The sequence below is a fragment of the Natrix helvetica genome (assembly GCF_964273705.1).
Source record: "Natrix helvetica genome assembly, chromosome: 9".
Taxonomy (NCBI): Eukaryota; Metazoa; Chordata; class Lepidosauria; order Squamata; family Natricidae; genus Natrix; species Natrix helvetica.
In genome coordinates, this window is record NC_138560.1 from 16,056,564 (window position 1) to 16,076,344 (window position 19,781).

The 19,781-nt window shown below is 43.2% G+C and overlaps 2 protein-coding genes across 8 annotated transcripts in view; both read right to left on the reverse strand.

Annotated features, from left to right (window-relative positions):
- MTFR1L (mitochondrial fission regulator 1 like) overlaps positions 1-18,507 on the reverse strand; it is a 26,226-nt gene extending 7,719 nt beyond the window's left edge. For 2 of the 7 annotated variants that reach the window (XM_081962399.1, XM_081962405.1), the window contains exons 1-6: positions 18,294-18,493; positions 15,653-15,760; positions 14,319-14,418; positions 8,970-9,074; positions 4,519-4,628; positions 2,405-2,616 (exon numbers count right to left, since the gene is read on the reverse strand). In XM_081962399.1, the coding sequence (XP_081818525.1) occupies positions 2,405-2,616; positions 4,519-4,628; positions 8,970-9,074; positions 14,319-14,333 (442 nt within the window). In that variant the 5' untranslated portion in view covers positions 14,334-14,418; positions 15,653-15,760; positions 18,294-18,493. Of the gene's footprint in view, positions 1-2,404; positions 2,617-4,518; positions 4,629-8,969; positions 9,075-14,318; positions 14,434-15,652; positions 15,761-18,130; positions 18,155-18,293 lie in introns of those variants that run through there. The other 5 variants (XM_081962400.1, XM_081962403.1, XM_081962401.1 and 2 more) reach the window with 5 other exon arrangements.
- The window catches only part of LDLRAP1 (low density lipoprotein receptor adaptor protein 1), a 632,547-nt gene that overhangs the window by 176,189 nt on the left and 436,577 nt on the right, over positions 1-19,781 (reverse strand). The window lies entirely within an intron of this gene.

Genomic DNA, 19,781 nt, shown 5'->3' on the forward strand with positions numbered 1-19,781 from the left:
ATGAGGAGACATGAACTGGCTGCCATTTCAAGAGTTTTGTTCTTGCAATAGCAATAGTCCACTTAAGACTTATATACAACTTCACAGTGCTTTACAGACCTCTTTAGGCGGTTTACAAAGTCAGCATCTTGCCCCCCCCCCCCCCAACAATCTGGGTGTGAAGTTTCCAAGAGCTGACCTAATTAATTTAGGAGCCTCGAGACAAAGTTTTTAAAAAAACGTTCATTTATTAGGACTAACATCTTGGCACGGACTTCTGTGGAGCCGAAACTAACTCCCACTTAATGGTGTCTGAACTTTACCTCTGTATCCCCTCCCCTCTGGCTGAAGTCATCAATCACATTCTCCAACAGCACGTTACAGCAGGGTTCTGGACATGCGCATTCACATCCCAGCTACAGAAATATGAAGACTTTTACTCTGGCCAAAAGTATGCATGGCATTTTCCTCCCTTCTCAAGTTGATAGTAGTCATGGAAACGCTTTAGACTATGACATCGGTTCCTCATTTTACCAATCTCGGAAGGATGGGAGGCTAAGTCAACCTTGAGCTGCTGAGAATTGAACTTCTGGCAGTGAGCAGAGTCAGCCTGCAATACTGAATTCTAATCACTGCATTACCAGGGCCAAGGAAAGGAAGAGAGAAATAGCAATAGCACTTAGACTTATATACCGCTTCGCAGTGCTTTACAGCCCTATCTTAGTGGTTTACAGAGTCAGATATGGAATTATGGGAGTTAAAGTTCATAGGTCTTAAAGTTATTGAGGTCAGTGGTGGGATTCAAATTTTTTCACGACTGGTTCTGTGGACATGGCTTGATGGGTGTGGTGTGGCTTGGTGAGCGTGGCTTGTAAAATCCCCCTTCCCTCCCGATCAGCTGGGACTCAGGAGGCAGAGAATAGATGGGGGCAGGGCCAGCCATAGGTGGTATTTACCGGTTCTCCTAACTACTCAAAATTTCTGCTACCTGCTCTCCAGAACTGGTCAGAACCTGCTGAATTCCACCTCTGGTTGAGGTTGAGAAAACAATAATCCAGAATCTACAGTTCCCTTCTCAGGATCCAGTTATCAGTGCCAGATAGGCAGAGACACAAAACACCACCCAGAGTCTTTTTTCCAGTAAGAACTAGGACTGCCTGCTTTGCATGCCAGAAACAGCTTCTTCTCATACGTTGTTTTAACAGCCTCTACACAAGAATGAAAAAAAGAAACCAGAAGAAAAATCGGCCTTTCAGCCTAGAAGGGCCACATTTTTCAGGCCGCATGGGATACAGGAGCAAATTCTCAAACGGGCATCAAAGCCACATTCTCGGTGCTCTTTTCAGAAGGTTCCAGACTCTTTGGCTTTAACCATGACAGGCTATTTGTAGTAACTGCACTACAGCTGCATTAAACATACTAGTTTCCCCAGTCTTCCAACTTTTCTGCTTTCAAGGGGGCAAACGAGTTGTAAGCTAAACTCAAGTTTAAAAGGGCAAATAACATGACTAGCTAACAGTGTTTGTTTAATAGTTCTGGTATGGATGTTGGCCTCAGAGGCAGGTAAGTTGGCACAGACCAGGGGTGTCAAACTCAAGGCCCGTGGGTCGAATCCTGCCCGTGAGGTGCTTAGATCTGGCCCGCAGGCCTGCCCTGCAAACAGCGAAGGACCAGTCTGCAGTGCCTCTGCCAGTGAAAACAGAACTCATGAGGGCCACGTGTGACCCTCCTGGGCTCTGTTTTTGCTGGCAGAGGGCTGCAGGATGTCGAGCTGGCCACGCCCACTCCCCCCCCCCCAAGGTCAAACACAACCCTGATGCGGCCCTCAACGAAATCAAGTTTGACACCCCTGGCACAGACACTAAACAGACTAGCAAGAGAGGAACACAGCATCCCCTCTGCTCTCACGTGCCCGCATGGGGCCTCTCATCACCAGCAGCCATCAGATAAGTGTTTAAATAACAAGGCTGCTGCAGTTATTCCAGGCCCAGACCACAGACTCTCCAAAGAGGAGAGAGACTGTAAAAGAGCTTAAACTTTAAAATATACCACAGTAGTTTATACATTATGAAAGGCTGATCCCACTGAGTTCAGCCTCTAAATTAGTGGCAGACAGTAAATTGGCTCTTAAATTACAAGAGGATATGGTTTCTTGTTGAACACAGAAACATCGCAGATGCTCAGCACATGACTCCAGGATGCTACATCTGTTGTAAATAACATGCAGATTGCCAAAGGTCTGAATTTCGATAACGTGACTGTGGTTGATGCTGCAATGCTCCCCAAGTGCAAAGAGTGGAAATTAAGTCCCATTTTGTTGCAAACGAATGGTTGTAAATCAAGGATTATCTGTGAAGTGTTGATATTCCGGCTAGGTTTCATTTCTTAGTATGAGGCTTCCAATCATGAGATGCTGGGCATTTACCTGAATCTCCAGAAACAATTTTAGCAATCTGACTCCGCAGGTGACTCAATTCTTCCTGGAGTTCTGTGGTTCGACTCAAGGCAGGTAAACATGGTTTCCGCAGAGTCAAAAATTTTTCTTCTTGTTTCCTCAGATTTGGGACCGAAGCATTCCGTTGAATAACAAAGAACGGGGTCGGTTTCCATCTGTGCTTGAGTGGACGTGTGTCTGTCCTGGAAGTCAAGAACCCAACATTTCAGGGAAACTGACCCCGATCAACAAGCAACAGCTCTCCTGGATTGAAGGGCCGTGCAATGCAAAGAGCCTTTGCTTCACAGAGCGTTCTGACCCATGCTTCCCAAGAGCATGAAGCAGACTCCTGGTCCCAGGGAAACTCCCTTTTATTAATTGACTGTGAATTCTGTTCATTCACATCCAGCAAAGTCTTTCAAGGGAGGATTTACTGTCACAGACCTTCTCTGGCTTGGAGAGCTGCCAGCCAATATCTGCAAAGCTTTGCAAGGAGTCTTGGAGAGTCACGAGCCAATTAAGCGAACTAACTGTCTCCTGCAAAATCCACTCCCCTTTCGCTCCTCTTTTATTTCCTCTGGGAGGGGCCATTCATCATCCACCTGTGGCCTTCCTCCCAAGTCAACCCCTGTTCTTTAGCTGTTCCCTTCATCTGTCAACTCTGCACATGCACCCACTGGGAACAGGCTCCAGCTGTTCTTCTGCCTCACTGATGTCTGACTCTGAAGGCAGCTGATAACTGGCATACGGCTCTGGTCCCATCTCTGCCTCCGACACAGAGCCCTCATCAGAGCCTTCCCCAGACTCCAGGACTGGCCCAGGTTCCTCCCCAACCTCCTCACTGTCCAAATCTGCTACCAGCTATGCTGGCAGGCCACAACACAGAGACTCTAAATCAGGGGTACTCAACCTTTTTATACCTACTGTCCACTTTTGTATTTCTGTTAGTAGTAACATTTTCTAACCGCCCACCGGTTCCACAGTAATGGTGATTTATAAAGTAGGGAAGTAACTTTACTTTATAAAATTTATAAAGCAGAGTTACAGCAAACCCCTACCGCCCACCATGAAAGCTGGAACGGCCGCTAGTGGGCGGTAGGGACCAGGTTGACTATCACTGTTCTAAATCAATGATGACAAACCTATGAGACGCGTACCAAAAGGTGACACCCCATGAGACGGCTGGCACAATAGCATTATACAACAGCTATTCTTGAAAGCACACCCTGTTCTTGTATGAAGCTGCAGAGACTACCTGAGAAATAGGGTGTGCTCTTTCTATAGCCTCTGGGCTCTCTGGAAGTGGCATGAGCACGGGATGTGCTTTTGCACAGTTTTCAGAGGTTGCGGGGGCTACCGAAGAGGGCTCTCCAAAAGCTGCTTTGAGAGCGAACGCCTGTCAACAGAAAGAGAACACCGCCTGAAGGTTAAGCGGTACGTGGCAGATAACCCAGAGCGCTGGGCCTTGGGGGCATTTGATATGCCGAGCCCTAAATGTTTGCCATCTCTGCTTTAGAGGCACAACAAAGCACCTGCTGGGAATGCCTTAAAGCGGGGGTCCCCAACCTTGGCAGCTTGAAGACTTGCGGACTTCAAAGCTGGCTGAGGAACTCTGGGAGTTGAAGTCCACAAGTCTTAATAGTTGCCACGGTTGGAGACCCCTGCCTTAAAGCAATGTCTTTTCCTGGCTCCTGCAGCTGCTGGGTGATCCTGGGAAAAGATACATTTGTTGAAGATTCTCCCAAGGGATCATTCATGTGAAGCCAGCCACGGTCACTCAGAACCAATACTTGACCTCAGAATGTGGACCGACATCCAACAACAATGATAAACACACTATTTAAATCTAGGGTAAGACGGCGGCATCAGGAAGAAACGTAAACTCTCTCTCTCTCTCTCTCTCTCTCTCTCTCTCTCTCTCTCTCTCTCTCTCTCTCTCTCTCTCTCTCTCTCTCTCTCTCTCTCTCTCTCTCTCTCTCACACACACACACACACACACACACACACACACACACAGTCTTAATTTTCTTGGGGATGATGATTCCCATCCTGCAGGTTTTCTACTTTAGAAGTCAAAAGAGTAGAAAAAGGAGAAGGAACCCTACCTGACTCTGGCATATGTTTCTTCATCGTCGGAGGCAATCCAGGCAACATCTGCCAGAGTGGGAACAGGGGGGGTGTTGTTGAAATAGAAATCAGAAATGTCTGGTAGTGGCTAGAAGAGAGAAAATACCAACCTCATTAGCTAAGCTCAGCACCAATTTTTAAGCACTCTTCTATGGAAGGTCTTAACTTGATAAATAACTAGCCGATAACCCGGTGTTGGCCGGCCTTTTATTTATAGGGGGGAAATGTCCGGACCAAACGTAATTTCTAATGTTGGATTTTTCAACTGTGAAGTCGTTACCATGGCAACTCCACTGCGCTGCACAGTAGAAGCCATTTTAAAGCAGTACAGTAGAAGCCATTTTAAGGCTGTATCTTAACAGAACACATACCATGAGGCGTGTTAGGGCTGTCTTACCCCCACAGTATTTTTCTCCAGAGAGTAAGTCATCTGTGTACCAAGTTTGGTTGAAACTGCTCGAGGCGTTCCAGAGTTATGCTGGAACATACACACACACACACAGAGCCGTTTATATATATATCTATAGTTTCCTGCTTCACCTTGGGGTCCAGGTTGGATTAGAATTCTAGAAATTACATCTGCCCAATTAAAAAAAGGGTACCAAAAATCAACATCTGGTGAATCTAGAAAAGCAGCATAATCTGAAACAAGCACATCCTCATTCCTCTATCAGATGCTGTCCTGTTCTGGATTCCAGCTGGTCATGCCTTTCCTAGCTATTGTTAAGATAGGGCAGCAGCCCCCAAAGCTTTGGGCATCAGGGACACGTTCTGTGGTTTCCATGGACCGGAGAGGGTGTGGTCTTGCATGCTGCCTGCATCCCACGGATGGCACTTCGCTTGTTTGTATGGACTGGTTGCTGACATGCTGCGGCCCAGTGCCGGTCCACGGACCGAGCATTGGGGATCCCTCAACTAAGGGATCTTGTAATCCCTGACAATGGCCATGCTGGCTACCTCATAGCAATTGTAGCTGAAAACATCCGTAGAGGGCACACCCGGTGGTGGGGTTGAAATAATTTAACAACCGGTTCTCTTCCCTAATGATTTCTTCCAACAACCAGTTCACCAAACTGCTCAGAAAGTTAACAACCGGGTGCGAACTGGCTGAATCCCACCACTGGGCACACCCCATTTGCACACCCAGGTAATCAGCCGATATAAGGCTGAAGCAGCTCAACTATTATTCATTGCCTGCTTTTTCTAGGTCCGTGATGGCGAACCTATGGCACACAGAGCCATTTCTTAGGCCATGGGAGGCGTTGCCCTGTCAGTTCCAGCTCTGGCCAGCTGATTTCAGCCTTCATTTTCGGCCATTTTTTGCCCTCCGGAGGGCCCAAAACAACCCAACACACAAACCGGATGTTTGGGAATGGACTATCGGTTTACGTGTTGGGTTGTTTTTCGCCCTCCGGAGGCTTCAGGAGGCTTCCCTGAAGCCTCTGGAGGATGTAAAATGGCACAACACACAAACTGGAGGTCGGAAAACGGGCCGTTTTCACCCTCCCCAAGCTTTAGAAAAGCCTCTGGAGCCTTGGGAGGGCTAAAATATCCCCCCCTACACACACACAGTGTCACTCACACATGCATAGTGGCTGGGTAGGTTGCTTGCACATGCACAGGTGGTTGGGCACGCGCATATGTGCAATAGCGCATGCACACATAGTTTTGGCACCTCTTAAGAAAAAGGTTAGCCATCACTGTTCTAGGTAATCACACATGTTGGCAGATGTTGATTGAGAATGCCCATATTTTGACTGACTCTTGAGGAGCGGGGAAGTGGGTTGGCTTGTATTGCTTGCTTTATTTGTCTTTGTGACTATAATAAATTCCGTGTTCTTTTACCACACTCCTAAATTTCCCCGGAGAACACACTAGCCCTCCTATTTCAGCTGTTTCTGTCAGCAGGATGGCACAGCAGCTTTGCTTTTAGAGAAAACCACAAGTGGGCAATTTCTGTAGGAGGGCGAGTAAATGAAGGTCATTTACAGAAAGCAACTACTTTGCAAAAACATGCTGAAAAGATGCCCTCGGTTCTTTTGAGATTGGAAACCATCCTGAAATCAGTAGATGTGAGCCCGAAGCATTCAATCTACGCATGAGGTGTTTGTGCAATACACATAAAAACTTTCCCAGCATGTGTGCTTTTCAAGAAGCTAGAAAAGCTACCCCATGGTGACCCATTGCCTCTGAAGCCTACAGCAATGCAAATGATGAAAAAGAGGTAAGACAATTATTTTTTTGGAAAGCTTCATTCCATTTTTCGGAGGAAAAGACACAACAGAGTATAAGACGCACCAAGGCTTTGAAGAGGCAAATGAAAAAAAAAGTTTTTGCACTCTGCAAACCTCCCAAAAACAGCCCGTTTTTCACGAAAACGGACCCCTTTTTTCAAAAAAAGGGCATGAATAGCCCTTAGGAGACTTGTAGAGTGTTTGGCGGGGGGGGGGGGGATGAGCAAAAGCCAGGCCATTTTATGTGAAAATGGGCCCATTGTTTGTCAAAAAAAGGGCATTAGGAAGCTTGTTTGGGAATGGACTATCGGTTTACGTGTTGGGTTGTTTTTCGCCCTCCGGAGGCTTCAGGAGGCTTCCCTGAAGCCTCTGGAGGATGTAAAATGGCACAACACGCAAACTGGAGGTCGGAAAACGGGCCGTTTTCACCCTCCCCAAGCTTTAGAAAAGCCTCTGGAGCCTTGGGAGGGCTAAAATATCCCCCCCTACACACACACAGTGTCACTCACGCATGCATAGTGGCTGGGTAGGTTGCTTGCACATGCACAGGTGGTTGGGCACGCGCATATGTGCAATAGCGCATGCACACATAGTTTTGGCACCTCTTAAGAAAAAGGTTAGCCATCACTGTTCTAGGTAATCACACATGTTGGCAGATGTTGATTGAGAATGCCCATATTTTGACTGACTCTTGAGGAGCGGGGAAGTGGGTTGGCTTGTATTGCTTGCTTTATTTGTCTTTGTGACTATAATAAATTCCGTGTTCTTTTACCACACTCCTAAATTTCCCCGGAGAACACACTAGCCCTCCTGTTTCAGCTGTTTCTGTCAGCAGGATGGCACAGCAGCTTTGCTTTTAGAGAAAACCACAAGTGGGCAATTTCTGTAGGAGGGCGAGTAAATGAAGGTCATTTACAGAAAGCAGCTACTTTGCAAAAACATGCTGAAAAGATGCCCTCGGTTCTTTTGAGATTGGAAACCATCCTGAAATCAGTAGATGTGAGCCCGAAGCATTCAATCTACGCATGAGGTGTTTGTGCAATACACATAAAAACTTTCCCAGCATGTGTGCTTTTCAAGAAGCTAGAAAAGCTACCCCATGGTGACCCATTGCCTCTGAAGCCTACAGCAATGCAAATGATGAAAAAGAGGTAAGACAATTATTTTTTTGGAAAGCTTCATTCCATTTTTCGGAGGAAAAGACACAACAGAGTATAAGACGCACCAAGGCTTTGAAGAGGCAAATGAAAAAAAAAGTTTTTGCACTCTGCAAACCTCCCAAAAACAGCCCGTTTTTCACGAAAATGGACCCCTTTTTTTAAAAAAAGGGCATGAATAGCCCTTAGGAGACTTGTAGAGTGTTTGGCGGGGGGGGGGGGGGATGAGCAAAAGCCAGGCCATTTTATGTGAAAATGGGCCCATTGTTTGTCAAAAAAAGAGCATTAGGAAGCTTATAGAGTGCTTCTGAGGGCTGGGGAGGGCAAAATTGAACAAAAAACAGCCCATTTTTTTGCTCATTTCTGCCCTCCCCAGCCCCCAGAAGCTCTCTGAAAGCCTCCTACAAGCTATGCACGGCCATTTTGGTGAAGGGGGCGGGGTTTCAGGAGGCAAAAATGATGTATTCAGTGTATATGACGCACCCAGATTTTCAGCCTCTTTTTTGAGGGGAAAAGGTGCGTCTTATACTCTGAAAAATATAGTAATACACTTGATACTGAAGACAGTATCCTATTATTACAGTATTACAATCCTACTTGTATTAATCAGGGAGCAGGTTCTCCGGAATGCATGTAAGACTAAGTTGTAAATTACCTTGTACAAATATTGCTACATCAAATACCAAAAATTGTTCTATAGTCAATAAAGAGTGCTTTTGGGCAAGTAGCCACATTTTTTTTCTAACGGCTTTCTATGAAAGCTACGTGATGAACAGAGTTAGGACTTCCAAAAAGAGTTGCAAACATATTAGTAAATAATAAACAGCCTTTTAACCATCCCAATAAGTGCCCCCCCCTCCCCAAAACTGGCCTTTTTTTATGTTTTCCTTGAAAACTTTTGGGATGAGAAGCAAAACCTTTTCAAAGAAAACACCAAGAAACTCCAGGAGCCTTTTTTTTTTGGGGGGGGGGGGGGAACACCTTTGGGACAACCATGACCTGGATGATTGATACACAATGACAAATACACAACTTTACCTGGAAGGAAGCTCTGGGACATGGTTTTAAAGGAAGGCTTGTTCCAATTCTTCTCACAAAGCTGCGAGATGAACCATGGGGTTTGTTCTGCCAAATTGGTATTGTCTGAGGACCAACACAATATTAAATGAAATTATTCAATCAGTAGATAAGGGGTAGTGGTAAAAAAAAACCCAACTGTCTTCCCAGTTTCATGCAAGAGATTAAATATACTAGGCCCTTGCATTTAATTTTACTATCATCACAAAACAATGGGAGAAGTAACCAAAACTTTAGATAAATTCCTCAATAGAACTTGAGTGAACTCATTTCACTGCTCTTGTTTGCTCAAACATCTTGCAGCATCTTTCCTGTTGCTTATATGTTAATGTGTTGGGATACTACTGGTCAATGTGCAAAGTTTGCATCCTAAATCTGTCTTGCCATTGTAATCTATCCTAGTCACTGTCAGGGGAAAATATTTCACCCTGAACTAGATGAGGTCTTAGATCTCGGCTTTTCCAAACAGCATTATCTTTAAGGTGCAAAAAAGAAATAAAATCCCGGAAAACATATTCTAATTAAAAACAAACTTTTAATACAAAAATAAGAAATAGAAAATAAAACAAATCTATCTAATTGTTACATTTTGGCAGAAACAGTTTGTCTACCAGCTTCCTGGCAGACGGACAAAGATCAAAAGGAAAGAGAAGTCTCTGGAATGTGTGAAGAGCAGGCGCAATACATCATTGTCAGATAAGGCTTTATGACCTGCGCAGTAACTCTTTCAGTAACTCTTTTAGTTTCAGTTCGGCTAGCAAACATTTAACGCAGTGACAGTCACAACAACACTGTGAAGACTCTTTCTGTCTGCAGGTCACCAGCAAGCCATTACAACCCTGATTAGTTCAACTGTCATTTAACAAATCAAGTGAAGGTTTAACACAGCAAAACAAGTGATGACTTGGTCACCTGCTTTTTAGTTCAGCTAGTTTTACAAACACAAAGTGAATTATTTGAATGAGAAAGATACGAAGGAAACAATTAAAAATAAAAATGTTTTAAAGACAGAGGCCGTAATACAATTTAATTTCTATTATCAAGAAACATCATAGGATATATTTTAATCCATAATATTAACTTTAACTGCTGGCCTGGGATAGTTCTGTTTAAAGGGAATGTATCTTTATAATGTACTAAGGGATTTGAAAATAACTGGCTTTATAAATACAGACAGAGCATGCTGGGGGGGCCTTAGCTACTGATCGTTTTGTGCCTGGTCATTTTAAAAAGTTATTCTGAAGGCAGTTTAGAAGTCACTAAAGTCTGCAGAACTTTTCTTTAAAAATGAGACAATGAATCATTTTCAGAAATTTTAGTATGCAGATTATATACAGCAAACAGAGTAATTTAATAAAGACAATGTGGGAGTTAGAAGGCCTCCCCACAATTCTACAACTGACCCTGAATTGCAAAAGGAACAAGCTTCTCTATTCTAATCCTTTGTTAGGATATAAATTGCCCATATAAGGGAGGAAAACACAAGTATTGTCAAAACAAATTATACCATACGATACTGTGTCATAATATGTCAAAAAATTATTATTATGGCAAGTGAACTCTGCCTCTATCCTAGAAAGATTAGTAGTTTCTGTAACTGGCAGATTGGCAACCTTTTTCAATGGTGGGCCTGGGTCTGCCATTGGGGATCCTGTACAAGGATACAATCTCAATAAATAAATTAAAACAAACAAACTAGAGCCAACTCATATAATGTGCCAACCTCGAAGCTGGCTGAACTGTGGCCACTTTCTTTTGTTAAGTTTTCCTCTGGGGGGGTTTCTTCTCACTGCTTCGGGGCTGACACAGCTTGGAGCGAAGGGGTCAGGGAGGGAGGGTGTAGAGATAGCTGGAGGGTGTTGTAACCTAAATAAAATTATTTCCCCTGAGAATCAAGGACGTTGGTGCAGGTGTTCGAACGGTAGAGACTGAGGTCACCTAGCAACTGGACTGCATGCTGATTGGAACATGTGACTAGAGAATCGGGGGGGGGGGGGGAGAGAATGAAAGTTTTACTTTTAATTGGGTGTAAAACCGGTGGGAACCTAGAGCCGGTTTTTCATCAGGAATATGCCAGTTTGATATGTCCCAATAAAATGTTCTTTGAGGAATTTGCCTGCCTCTGAGTTCTTATTGAGTGGGATGTATTACTTGGAACCCTGACATAATGATTGTAAAGGGACAGCCGTGCTTTGGAAATCTCACTTGAGAACAATGATAATTAACATTTATTATGGTCATAAACCAGCATAATGAAAAGAAATAAACTTCCCAAATGAGCATATGTATGTACACTGTAAAACACCAAACACTGAAAGATATAGAAACGAGAGATAAAAGCGAAAAGGGCCAAAATTCTCAGTGGTGTGGGAGGAGGGCCTGTGAATTGGGGACGTTTTCCCCCATCATCCATGGTCAAAGCAATAAACAAACTGAATTGATGGAACTTGGGGTGGGGGCTGAACAATTCCTCTCCAAATGGCAACAGCACAGAATTTAACTATGTTTCCAAGAGATTTCTGTGTACATGTTTGTCAGTTGGAAGAAACAACACATTTCCTTGATTGGCCTGCAAGATCAATTTAGCAGGGGGGGTGGGGGTGTTGATTAGATCTGAATGCCAGCCTCTGTGATAAGGGCAGGACAACCACCCATGTGGCTATCTCAAGGTCACTCTGGTCTTGTCCTGGGATGCCTGGTCTCCTGTCTAGCAACACCTGAAGGCAAGGTATTAAATCTCAACAGGCTGAGAAGAGGCTCAACCCATTAGGTAGTTGTCTGGGATCAAGGGCCTTTGGGCTTGCCCTGATCATAAAGGGGAAGGAGGGGAGAAGTCCAGTCATTGGAAGACTGGTGAGCAGAGCATATTGTCTCAGTTCCAAACTGGATCCCACCTTGGCCAGTGTAATCAGTTAGCAATAGCACTTAGACTTATGCACTGCTTTACAGCCCTCTCTAAGCGGTTTACAGAGTCAGCCATTGCCTCCAACAATTTGGGTCCTCATTTTACCAACCTTGGAAGGAAGGAAGGCTGAGTCAACCTTGAGCCTGGTGAGATTCAAACTGTCAAATTGCAGGCAGCCAGCAGAAGTAACTGTAACCACTGCACCACCATGGCTCAGATACCGGATTAACAGATAGCACCTTCTCCACAGTCTAATTTGTTTTTTCCAAATTAGCTGCAGTTACCCAATAGTCTTAAAGAGCAGAGAATTCCTAGAATAAAGAACAATTGGGAGCAGAATCTAAAACATTCAAAGCATGGGAGCAGTTAGCCCAGATAACAGGAGGTAGATGTACTCAAAATAAAATTGTGATGGATGGATGGAGGCTTCAAGAGAACTTCCTAAGAAGACATCTGTGAATGTTGCTCAAACTCTCCAGCTCTGGCATATTGACCGCACTATGATTAAACAGGTGCACAGAGCAAATAGATCATAATAAATTATTTCTAAGACTTCTCACTTAAGACACAAATGTCCAAGTGAGATTATACTTTGGATGCATAATGTGAAGACCTGGCTCTCTAGAGAGATTTATGATGCTGGGAAAGATGGAAGAAAAGAGGAGAATGACCAATAGCAAAATTGATGAATTCAATTGCCATAGTGATGGACTCACCACTAGAAGACCTAAAGGATCACTATAAGGGCAGATTGTCCTAGGAAAAATATACCGAGGTAGTCCCTTTGATTGAACAGCATTCTTCAAAATGAAAAAAGTCTTCTGCCATCACAGCATAAGCCTAACATTGAAAATCAGGCTTGTCAGATGCTACTTTTCTATCCTGCTCTATGGAGTGGAGAGTTGGTCTCTGACAGAAGACCACTTGAAGAAACTAGAAGCATTTGAAATATGGATTTACAGGCAGCTGTTATGTATAAGCTGGGTTGACAAAGTCACCAATGAGGAGGTGATAAGCCGCCTGGGAAGGCCAAGGGAGATCATCAAGCCATTAAAAAGCAAAAATTAGAATATTTTGGACTTGTGATGCGATACCCAGAAAAATACAGCATCCTTCACTTAATCCTCCAGGGAAAAACTGAAGTCAAACGAGGTCCAGGCAGAAGAAGAACATGGCTTCAAAACCTAAGGGATTGGTTTGGACAAAACTCAGCAGCACTTTTTCATGCAGCTGTTGACAAAGATAGGATTGCCAGCATGATCGCCAACTTTCGATGACAGATACAGCACAAGAAGTAGTCATTATGACTCTATACTGACCAGATGACATGCAATCAGTCTGTCAGGCCTCCAGCGGTTCCTTTAAGAATCTTTGGCCTGCCACACTCTCTCTGTCTAGCTTCATCTTTAGTATGCCTTTTCATTAAAGGGGGGGAGGGGAATAGCAAGGGGTAGAATGTGTTGTTTTCAAAATAAAAACATCCTTTCTAGAAAAAAATCTTTGTCTCCACACCTCGACACCTGACCGGAACCAGCGGGGTGGAGATGCCAGCGTGGAAGAAGAAGATTGGACCATGTGATGGATTTGTGGGTGTGGGGACAAGATCATGAACTTTCAACTGGATGGGAATCCTAGGTAACTTCCAGGATTGGGATTCCCACAGATGTGCCAACATGTCTGTCTTATTAAATTGGAACTTTAGAGAGAGCTCTGGCGTGGACTCTGATTTAATTCAGCATGATATTTGGAAAGCTGACACAATCAATCAATCAATCATTCAATCAATCAATCAATCAAATAAATCAAGTTATAAAGAAGGGAACCGACTGCCTTGACACTGGGGGACACAGTATAATCCAGGGGTGTCCAAACTTGGGAACTTTAAGACTTGTGGACTTCAACTCCCAGAATTCCCCAGCCAGCCATCTGGGAGTTGAAGTCCACAAGTCTTAAAGTTCCCAAGTTTGGACACCCCTGGTATAATCTATTCAGACTAAGTGCCAGATTGTACAATTTTTGGCTCTCTTTTACTTGTACGTATATATTTTTGCCTCGTCCCTGAAAACTATGGCAAGCTGCAAGCTTCAGGCCTCATCATGCCAATCCTGCACTGAACATCAAAACGAGGCTAATTTTCAAAATAACAATTTGGAGATTGAATTTCACCCACTAGGGGACAGCATTTTATAAAGTAATATACCTGGAAGAACAGGCTAATTTGTCTTGTAAGCGTTGCTTGTCTTACAATGTTTTTGGATGTTACTTTTCACTTTAATGTTATTGTATTTGTTTTTACTTTTTAAACACCCACAGTTGTCGTAGAGGTGGATGGCCTTATACATTTTCAACAATATAAATCCATAAGAGTATAACTGTCAAAATAAATTAAAAAATCAGGTACTTACTGATTCAGCTTCCATGTCTGTCCATACAAGAAGTATACGTAAATCAGAGGATAAAATGGAAACCCCAGGATTTATATATAAGCCACACAGTATTTCATCCCTAAAGAAAATTGACCTGTTACAAACACAGATGAATGCAGATTGCACAGTTGTTTCATGTAATTTAAATAAGGTAAGCCTAAAACCTGAGAGGCCTTTAATGATGCTGTTGGAACAACTGATAAGTCTGCCAAACAGAGTGAGAGTTTCTGGTACTCTAAAAAAGATATTCCTCTTAGACACATAACCTCTCAAATACACAAATTCCCTTGATAATTTGCTTCACTATTCAATTACACAACTATCAGGATAACATTCAAGTAGTTAAGACAAGTCCCTTGGTTGACAAGGGCTAAGCATGGTAGAAGGGAAGCTATTTTATTGCTGAAATAAAAGACACAAATCAGAACAAAATATAGGATCTTTGCCATTTTAACCCGTCATCTTTGACTAGAGAAAACATAATGTCATTATTACATACTGATTGAAGTGAAAGAGAATATTCCCTGATAATTACAATTAAAATTTCTTTGCTTTGTGATTAAAAAAATGCTACAATCTAAGTAAATCTCCAGTTTAAAGTTTCAGCATGCATTCCTTTGCTATCATCTGGAAAATGTCTGTCATAAGAGAATTAAAAGTTTGCAAAACACAGATTACTTCAAGTTATGAATACAAGGCACCTAAATATCCTTGCTATAAAGGTGCAGCTTAGGTCCATGTGGCCATTTCTGAAATTGTTTTTCCAGTTCTGAAGATTTCATAATCTTCTCACTGAAATCCAACTATTAAGCATGGGATGAAATGCAGCTAGTAACCCAACTATCGGCATTCTCAAAAGAATAGCAACAAAGCAAATCTGATGCAACTTCATTGTTTCAGCCCAGAGGCCTTTACCAGAGAGGGGGACCTAGTGAACAAATGGCATAATGTCTTTGCATTCTGTTTCTTCTGTGGTGTAACATTACCTGTCTCTGTGAAAGCCCTAGGCTTGCAGTATAATGCTTTCAGCATGTTGACGAAAACCACCAATCCGGTGAGCACCGCTAAGTTGCTTAGGTCTAGATCAGCATTTCTTAATCTTCGCAATTGGAAATTGAGTAGACTTCAACTCCCAGAAACCCCCAGACAGGCTGATGGTGGATTTCTTCCAAGGATGAGGACAATTACAAATCCATTCTTCAACTAGGCCATTCTTTGTCCCAAAATATGACACACATCCAGGCACTCTGTTATGCTAGTTAATGACAGCAATAAAGTCCCCCCCCCCCCGCCCTCCTAACTATGGAACTCACCGAATAATCTGAAGGAGCTCAGCTTTTCCTCATGATCGAATATCTGTGCAGTAGCATCCCATTCACTAAAGGTATCACAGATTGGTGATTATTCCAATAATGATTGTTCTGTTGAATAATAACATAAACCACTTTAGTTACAGAATAGGAAAATGAACAAATATCTGTAGGAAATAAAATGCATAAGCATTGACTCTGTTTTATAAAAACAAGTTATACTTTCATTCCCCTCCTTAGCCACCTGATTTTATGATGTAATTATCTAGTTCCTAAAACCAACCAGGTAAGACAGACAACCCCCAAATTTGTGACATGAGCTTTTAGAATGACCCAGTTTCACTAGTCATGTACACTACTTAGTTTGGCTTTGAAAACACAGTCAGTCTCTGATTTGGCTCATAAGAATGAAAAAAAAAAAAAAACCCAGCAAGTGTTAGCAATTTTTATGCAAGTTCACAAGGGAAAAAAAGCAAAATTGGCCCATGGTGACTCAAGGCAGCTTACAGAATATAAAAACAAGACAAAAGAAATAAACAAGGTTTAACTAAAACATTAAGCCATCCAACTAGACAAGATTTCCTATTCTGACTTTCTGGGAAAGCTAGTAGGAAAGCTCACATATTATGATCATGCAGAGTTCTGTAACAAATCTTCAATGGGAGCCAGTTGCCAAACACAGAGATTTCCATCATGTAACTGGGGGCGGCGGGGGTGTGTGTGTGAAGGGACCCTGAGGACCAATTCTAACCACCACTCATTCAGTGCCATAATTTTGAATGGTTGCTGAACAGGTGATCATAAGCTGAGGACTACCTGTATTTCATTTTGTATTACACTCCAGACTTGGAAAACTGTATTCCAACAAAAGTAATAATAACAAATAACCTCCAGATAGATTAGTTGTCTTATGTCAGATGTCTTGTATAATTGCTTGGTTGAAATTAACAGCCAAAAATTCTTGGGGGCATCAGTTGGGGGGTGGGCTGACACAGACAAAGGATAAAGTAGGAAATAGCAATGTTTATGTTTCTTTCTTCCCATTGACTCAGGAATATCCACTAGATGTGTTCACAGAACACACTTAACCTGTTTACAATACTGAATACCTATTTGTTGTTAGCTGGCGAGAGTCATAAAAACAAAGTATGGGGCTTTTACAATTTAAAACAAACAAATAACCATAACATAATCTAACATGCACAAATCTATTTATTAAAAATTTGCAAATGAAACCAAGAAAAGAGCTGCTATGCTTTGAAAATCTAAACTACCACATTGAATTATGCACCAGTGTACACTTGGGAGATGCAAGGCCTTAACAAACCCCTACTCCAGAGCCCATGAATAAGCAGACTGAAGTCAGGATACAATACTAGAACCAATTCTTGAATAACTGTTCCTATTGAAGTTTCAAGCATCACCGTCTGGGGACACAACAGTTTTTAAGTGAAGCTATTTTCCAGAAAAAAAGCCAATTCTCTCAGGTTTAAATGTTCTGCAAACAAAAGCAAAAAACCTGGTTCAATCACCAGTATTTTCATTTAAGGGGGGAAAAACTTTGTCATCATAATACAATTACTTGGAAAAAGAAAACACTGAATTCTTCCAAGTAATTTACTGTGGAGTCAGCAGCTTGCTCTCTAGAGGAAACTTAAGAACTGTCCAAAAAAGAGATGAACAACTTTGTCCTTACAAAGCTAATAACTTAATATCAATTGTCTACTTTTAACAAAAAGCACAAACAATCCTTTTTCTGGTCTCATATGCTACTTTGAAACAGCAAAATGAAACAGAGAACCAAAAGCCATTTTACGGACAAAACCTATTATTATAGCACCAATCCTAAACACTTTTAAAACCTAATCTACCTAATGTAACAAGGTTTAAAAGCTTGAGTAAACAGTTATAAAGCATCTACATAAGGATTTTTAATGTCCAGAAGCAGGATGCATTCTGTATGTTGCCAATCAGGGAATAAGTTTTGTTTAACCATCAGGTTTTTTTTTTAAAGGATGCTAAATCATGATCCTCCCATTCAGAAGCTCTGCCCTTCCCAGGCATCTAAAGTGGTGGGAGGGGACTGGAGGGAAGAGATGACATTATTTTAAAAATAATAATAATGATAATAACAACAACAACAACAACAATAATAATAAAGGAGAACCTTGTGGCAAACCTCCACACATGGAATTGACAAGCCTTCTCGGACTAACAGGCCACACACTACAATCCCCACTTAGCTGGGAGCTGGATGGGGATGATGGGAGTGGCAGTCCCACCACCTCCCTTATCCCACCCACCCCCACCCCCAAACCAGCCTATGGGAAGCACCAGACGGTGTTTTGGGTACAGCATGGATTGATTTTGTTGCGGAGCCGGTATCCCCACCCCCCACCCCGAAGGTCTCTGCAAAGCTGAGGAGGGGAAGCAGGGGAGCACTCTGCACCAGCTCAGGAGCCCTCTTTCCCGTCTTCGTACCAGTCGCAGCGGCTGGGCCTACCAGGTGGATGAAGCAAAACGGGAGAGTAAAGAGAGGTCCGGCTAGTGCCCCCCACCTCCTTCTTCCCCGCCAGCCGCCCCTCCCCCTCCGTCTTCTCCCTTTCACTCGTTCCCTTCCCCTGACACGGTTCTGGGTCCCCACCGCACGCTGCCCGTGAAGGCGGTGGTCCCGTCAGGCCGAGCCGAGTTCCCCGCCGCTCAGAGAAGACGACCCGGAGGCGGAAAGCGCCCTCGACGACCCCAGCCACCAACCGCGAAGGCCGCTTCCCGACGCTCCCGACTTTTGCCCTTCTGCTTGGCAACCGCGGCGCCCCCCCCACTCCTCCTCCTCAACGTCGCCCGGCTGTCCTCCTGGCGCATGCGCAGGGAAGGTCGGCGCGTGGCGCCCCCACTCCCGCCACGCCCCCTGGGTGACGGAAGTGTCAGGAGGCTTCCCCCGGGGGCGCCTGGATGGTGGAGGAGAGCCGCTTCGCTTGCAAGCAGAAGCCCTGAAAGCGTGCATTTAATAAGGATAAGGATAGGGAGAAGGAGAAGGAGAAGGAGAAGGAGAAGAAGAAGAAGAAGAAGAAGAAGAAGAAGAAGAAGAAGAAGAAGAAGAAGAAGAAGAAGAAGTGAGGCAGCAGGTAGATAACCCCCTTACCGCAACAGAAGAAGAAGAAGAAGAAGAAGAAGAAGAAGAAGAAGAAGAAGAAGAAGAAGAAGAAGAAGAAGAAGAAGAAGAAGAAGAAGAAGAAGAAGAAGAAGAAGAAGAACAACAACAACAACTAGGTCCTTCAACAACAACAACAACAACAACAACAACAACTCCTAGGTCCTTCAACAACAACAACAACAACAACAACAACAACAACTCCTAGGTCCTTGGTTAGGACTCGAGCTGTTGAGCTACCAACCAGCCCCAAAGGCTGTGAATCTCACCAAAGATTAACCACGCAATAATAATTATGATTTTTGGAATAAGCAGTGGTGAACAGCGCTTGCTGAACGTATTCAACAGCTAACTCAGTGGATGTTTTCACTCCTTTGGAACCTCTTTGCAAGAGCTTTATAGCTCCCACTGCCTTAAGAAAGTTCAAAACGTTCTTCAAGACCCATCTCATCCTGGGCGCCCTTTTTGGGAACTATGACCTCTGGCAGACGGTACAGGATAATAAAAACAAGGACAAATAGGCTGAAAAGCAGCTCCTATGCCAGGGCATTCTCTCTATTGAATTCTACTGTATAGTGCAACATTAATGCAATATCGCGTTTTCAATTTCAATTATATAGAATGTAAAGGATGCATGTTTGTGTTTTTATTTTTATAGTTATAATGTACACTGAAGATGGCATTTAATTTCATTGTACCATGTGCAATGACAATAAAATAAAATAAACTAATTTTGGGGTGTGTGTGTGTGTGTGTGTATTTACTGTGTTCATATTTATGTTTATACCTGTTATCTTTTACTTGTTTGACTAAATAAATAAATAAATAACTTCATAGCGGAGCTGAAAGATCCCATCACAATGAAGGTTCAGATTTTATTTGAAGCTTCTGCTAGAGGAAGTTATCATTCATTTATTTCTGACTTTCAGAATAACAGAGCTGGAAGGGACCTTGGAGGTCTTCTAGTCCAACCCTCTGCTC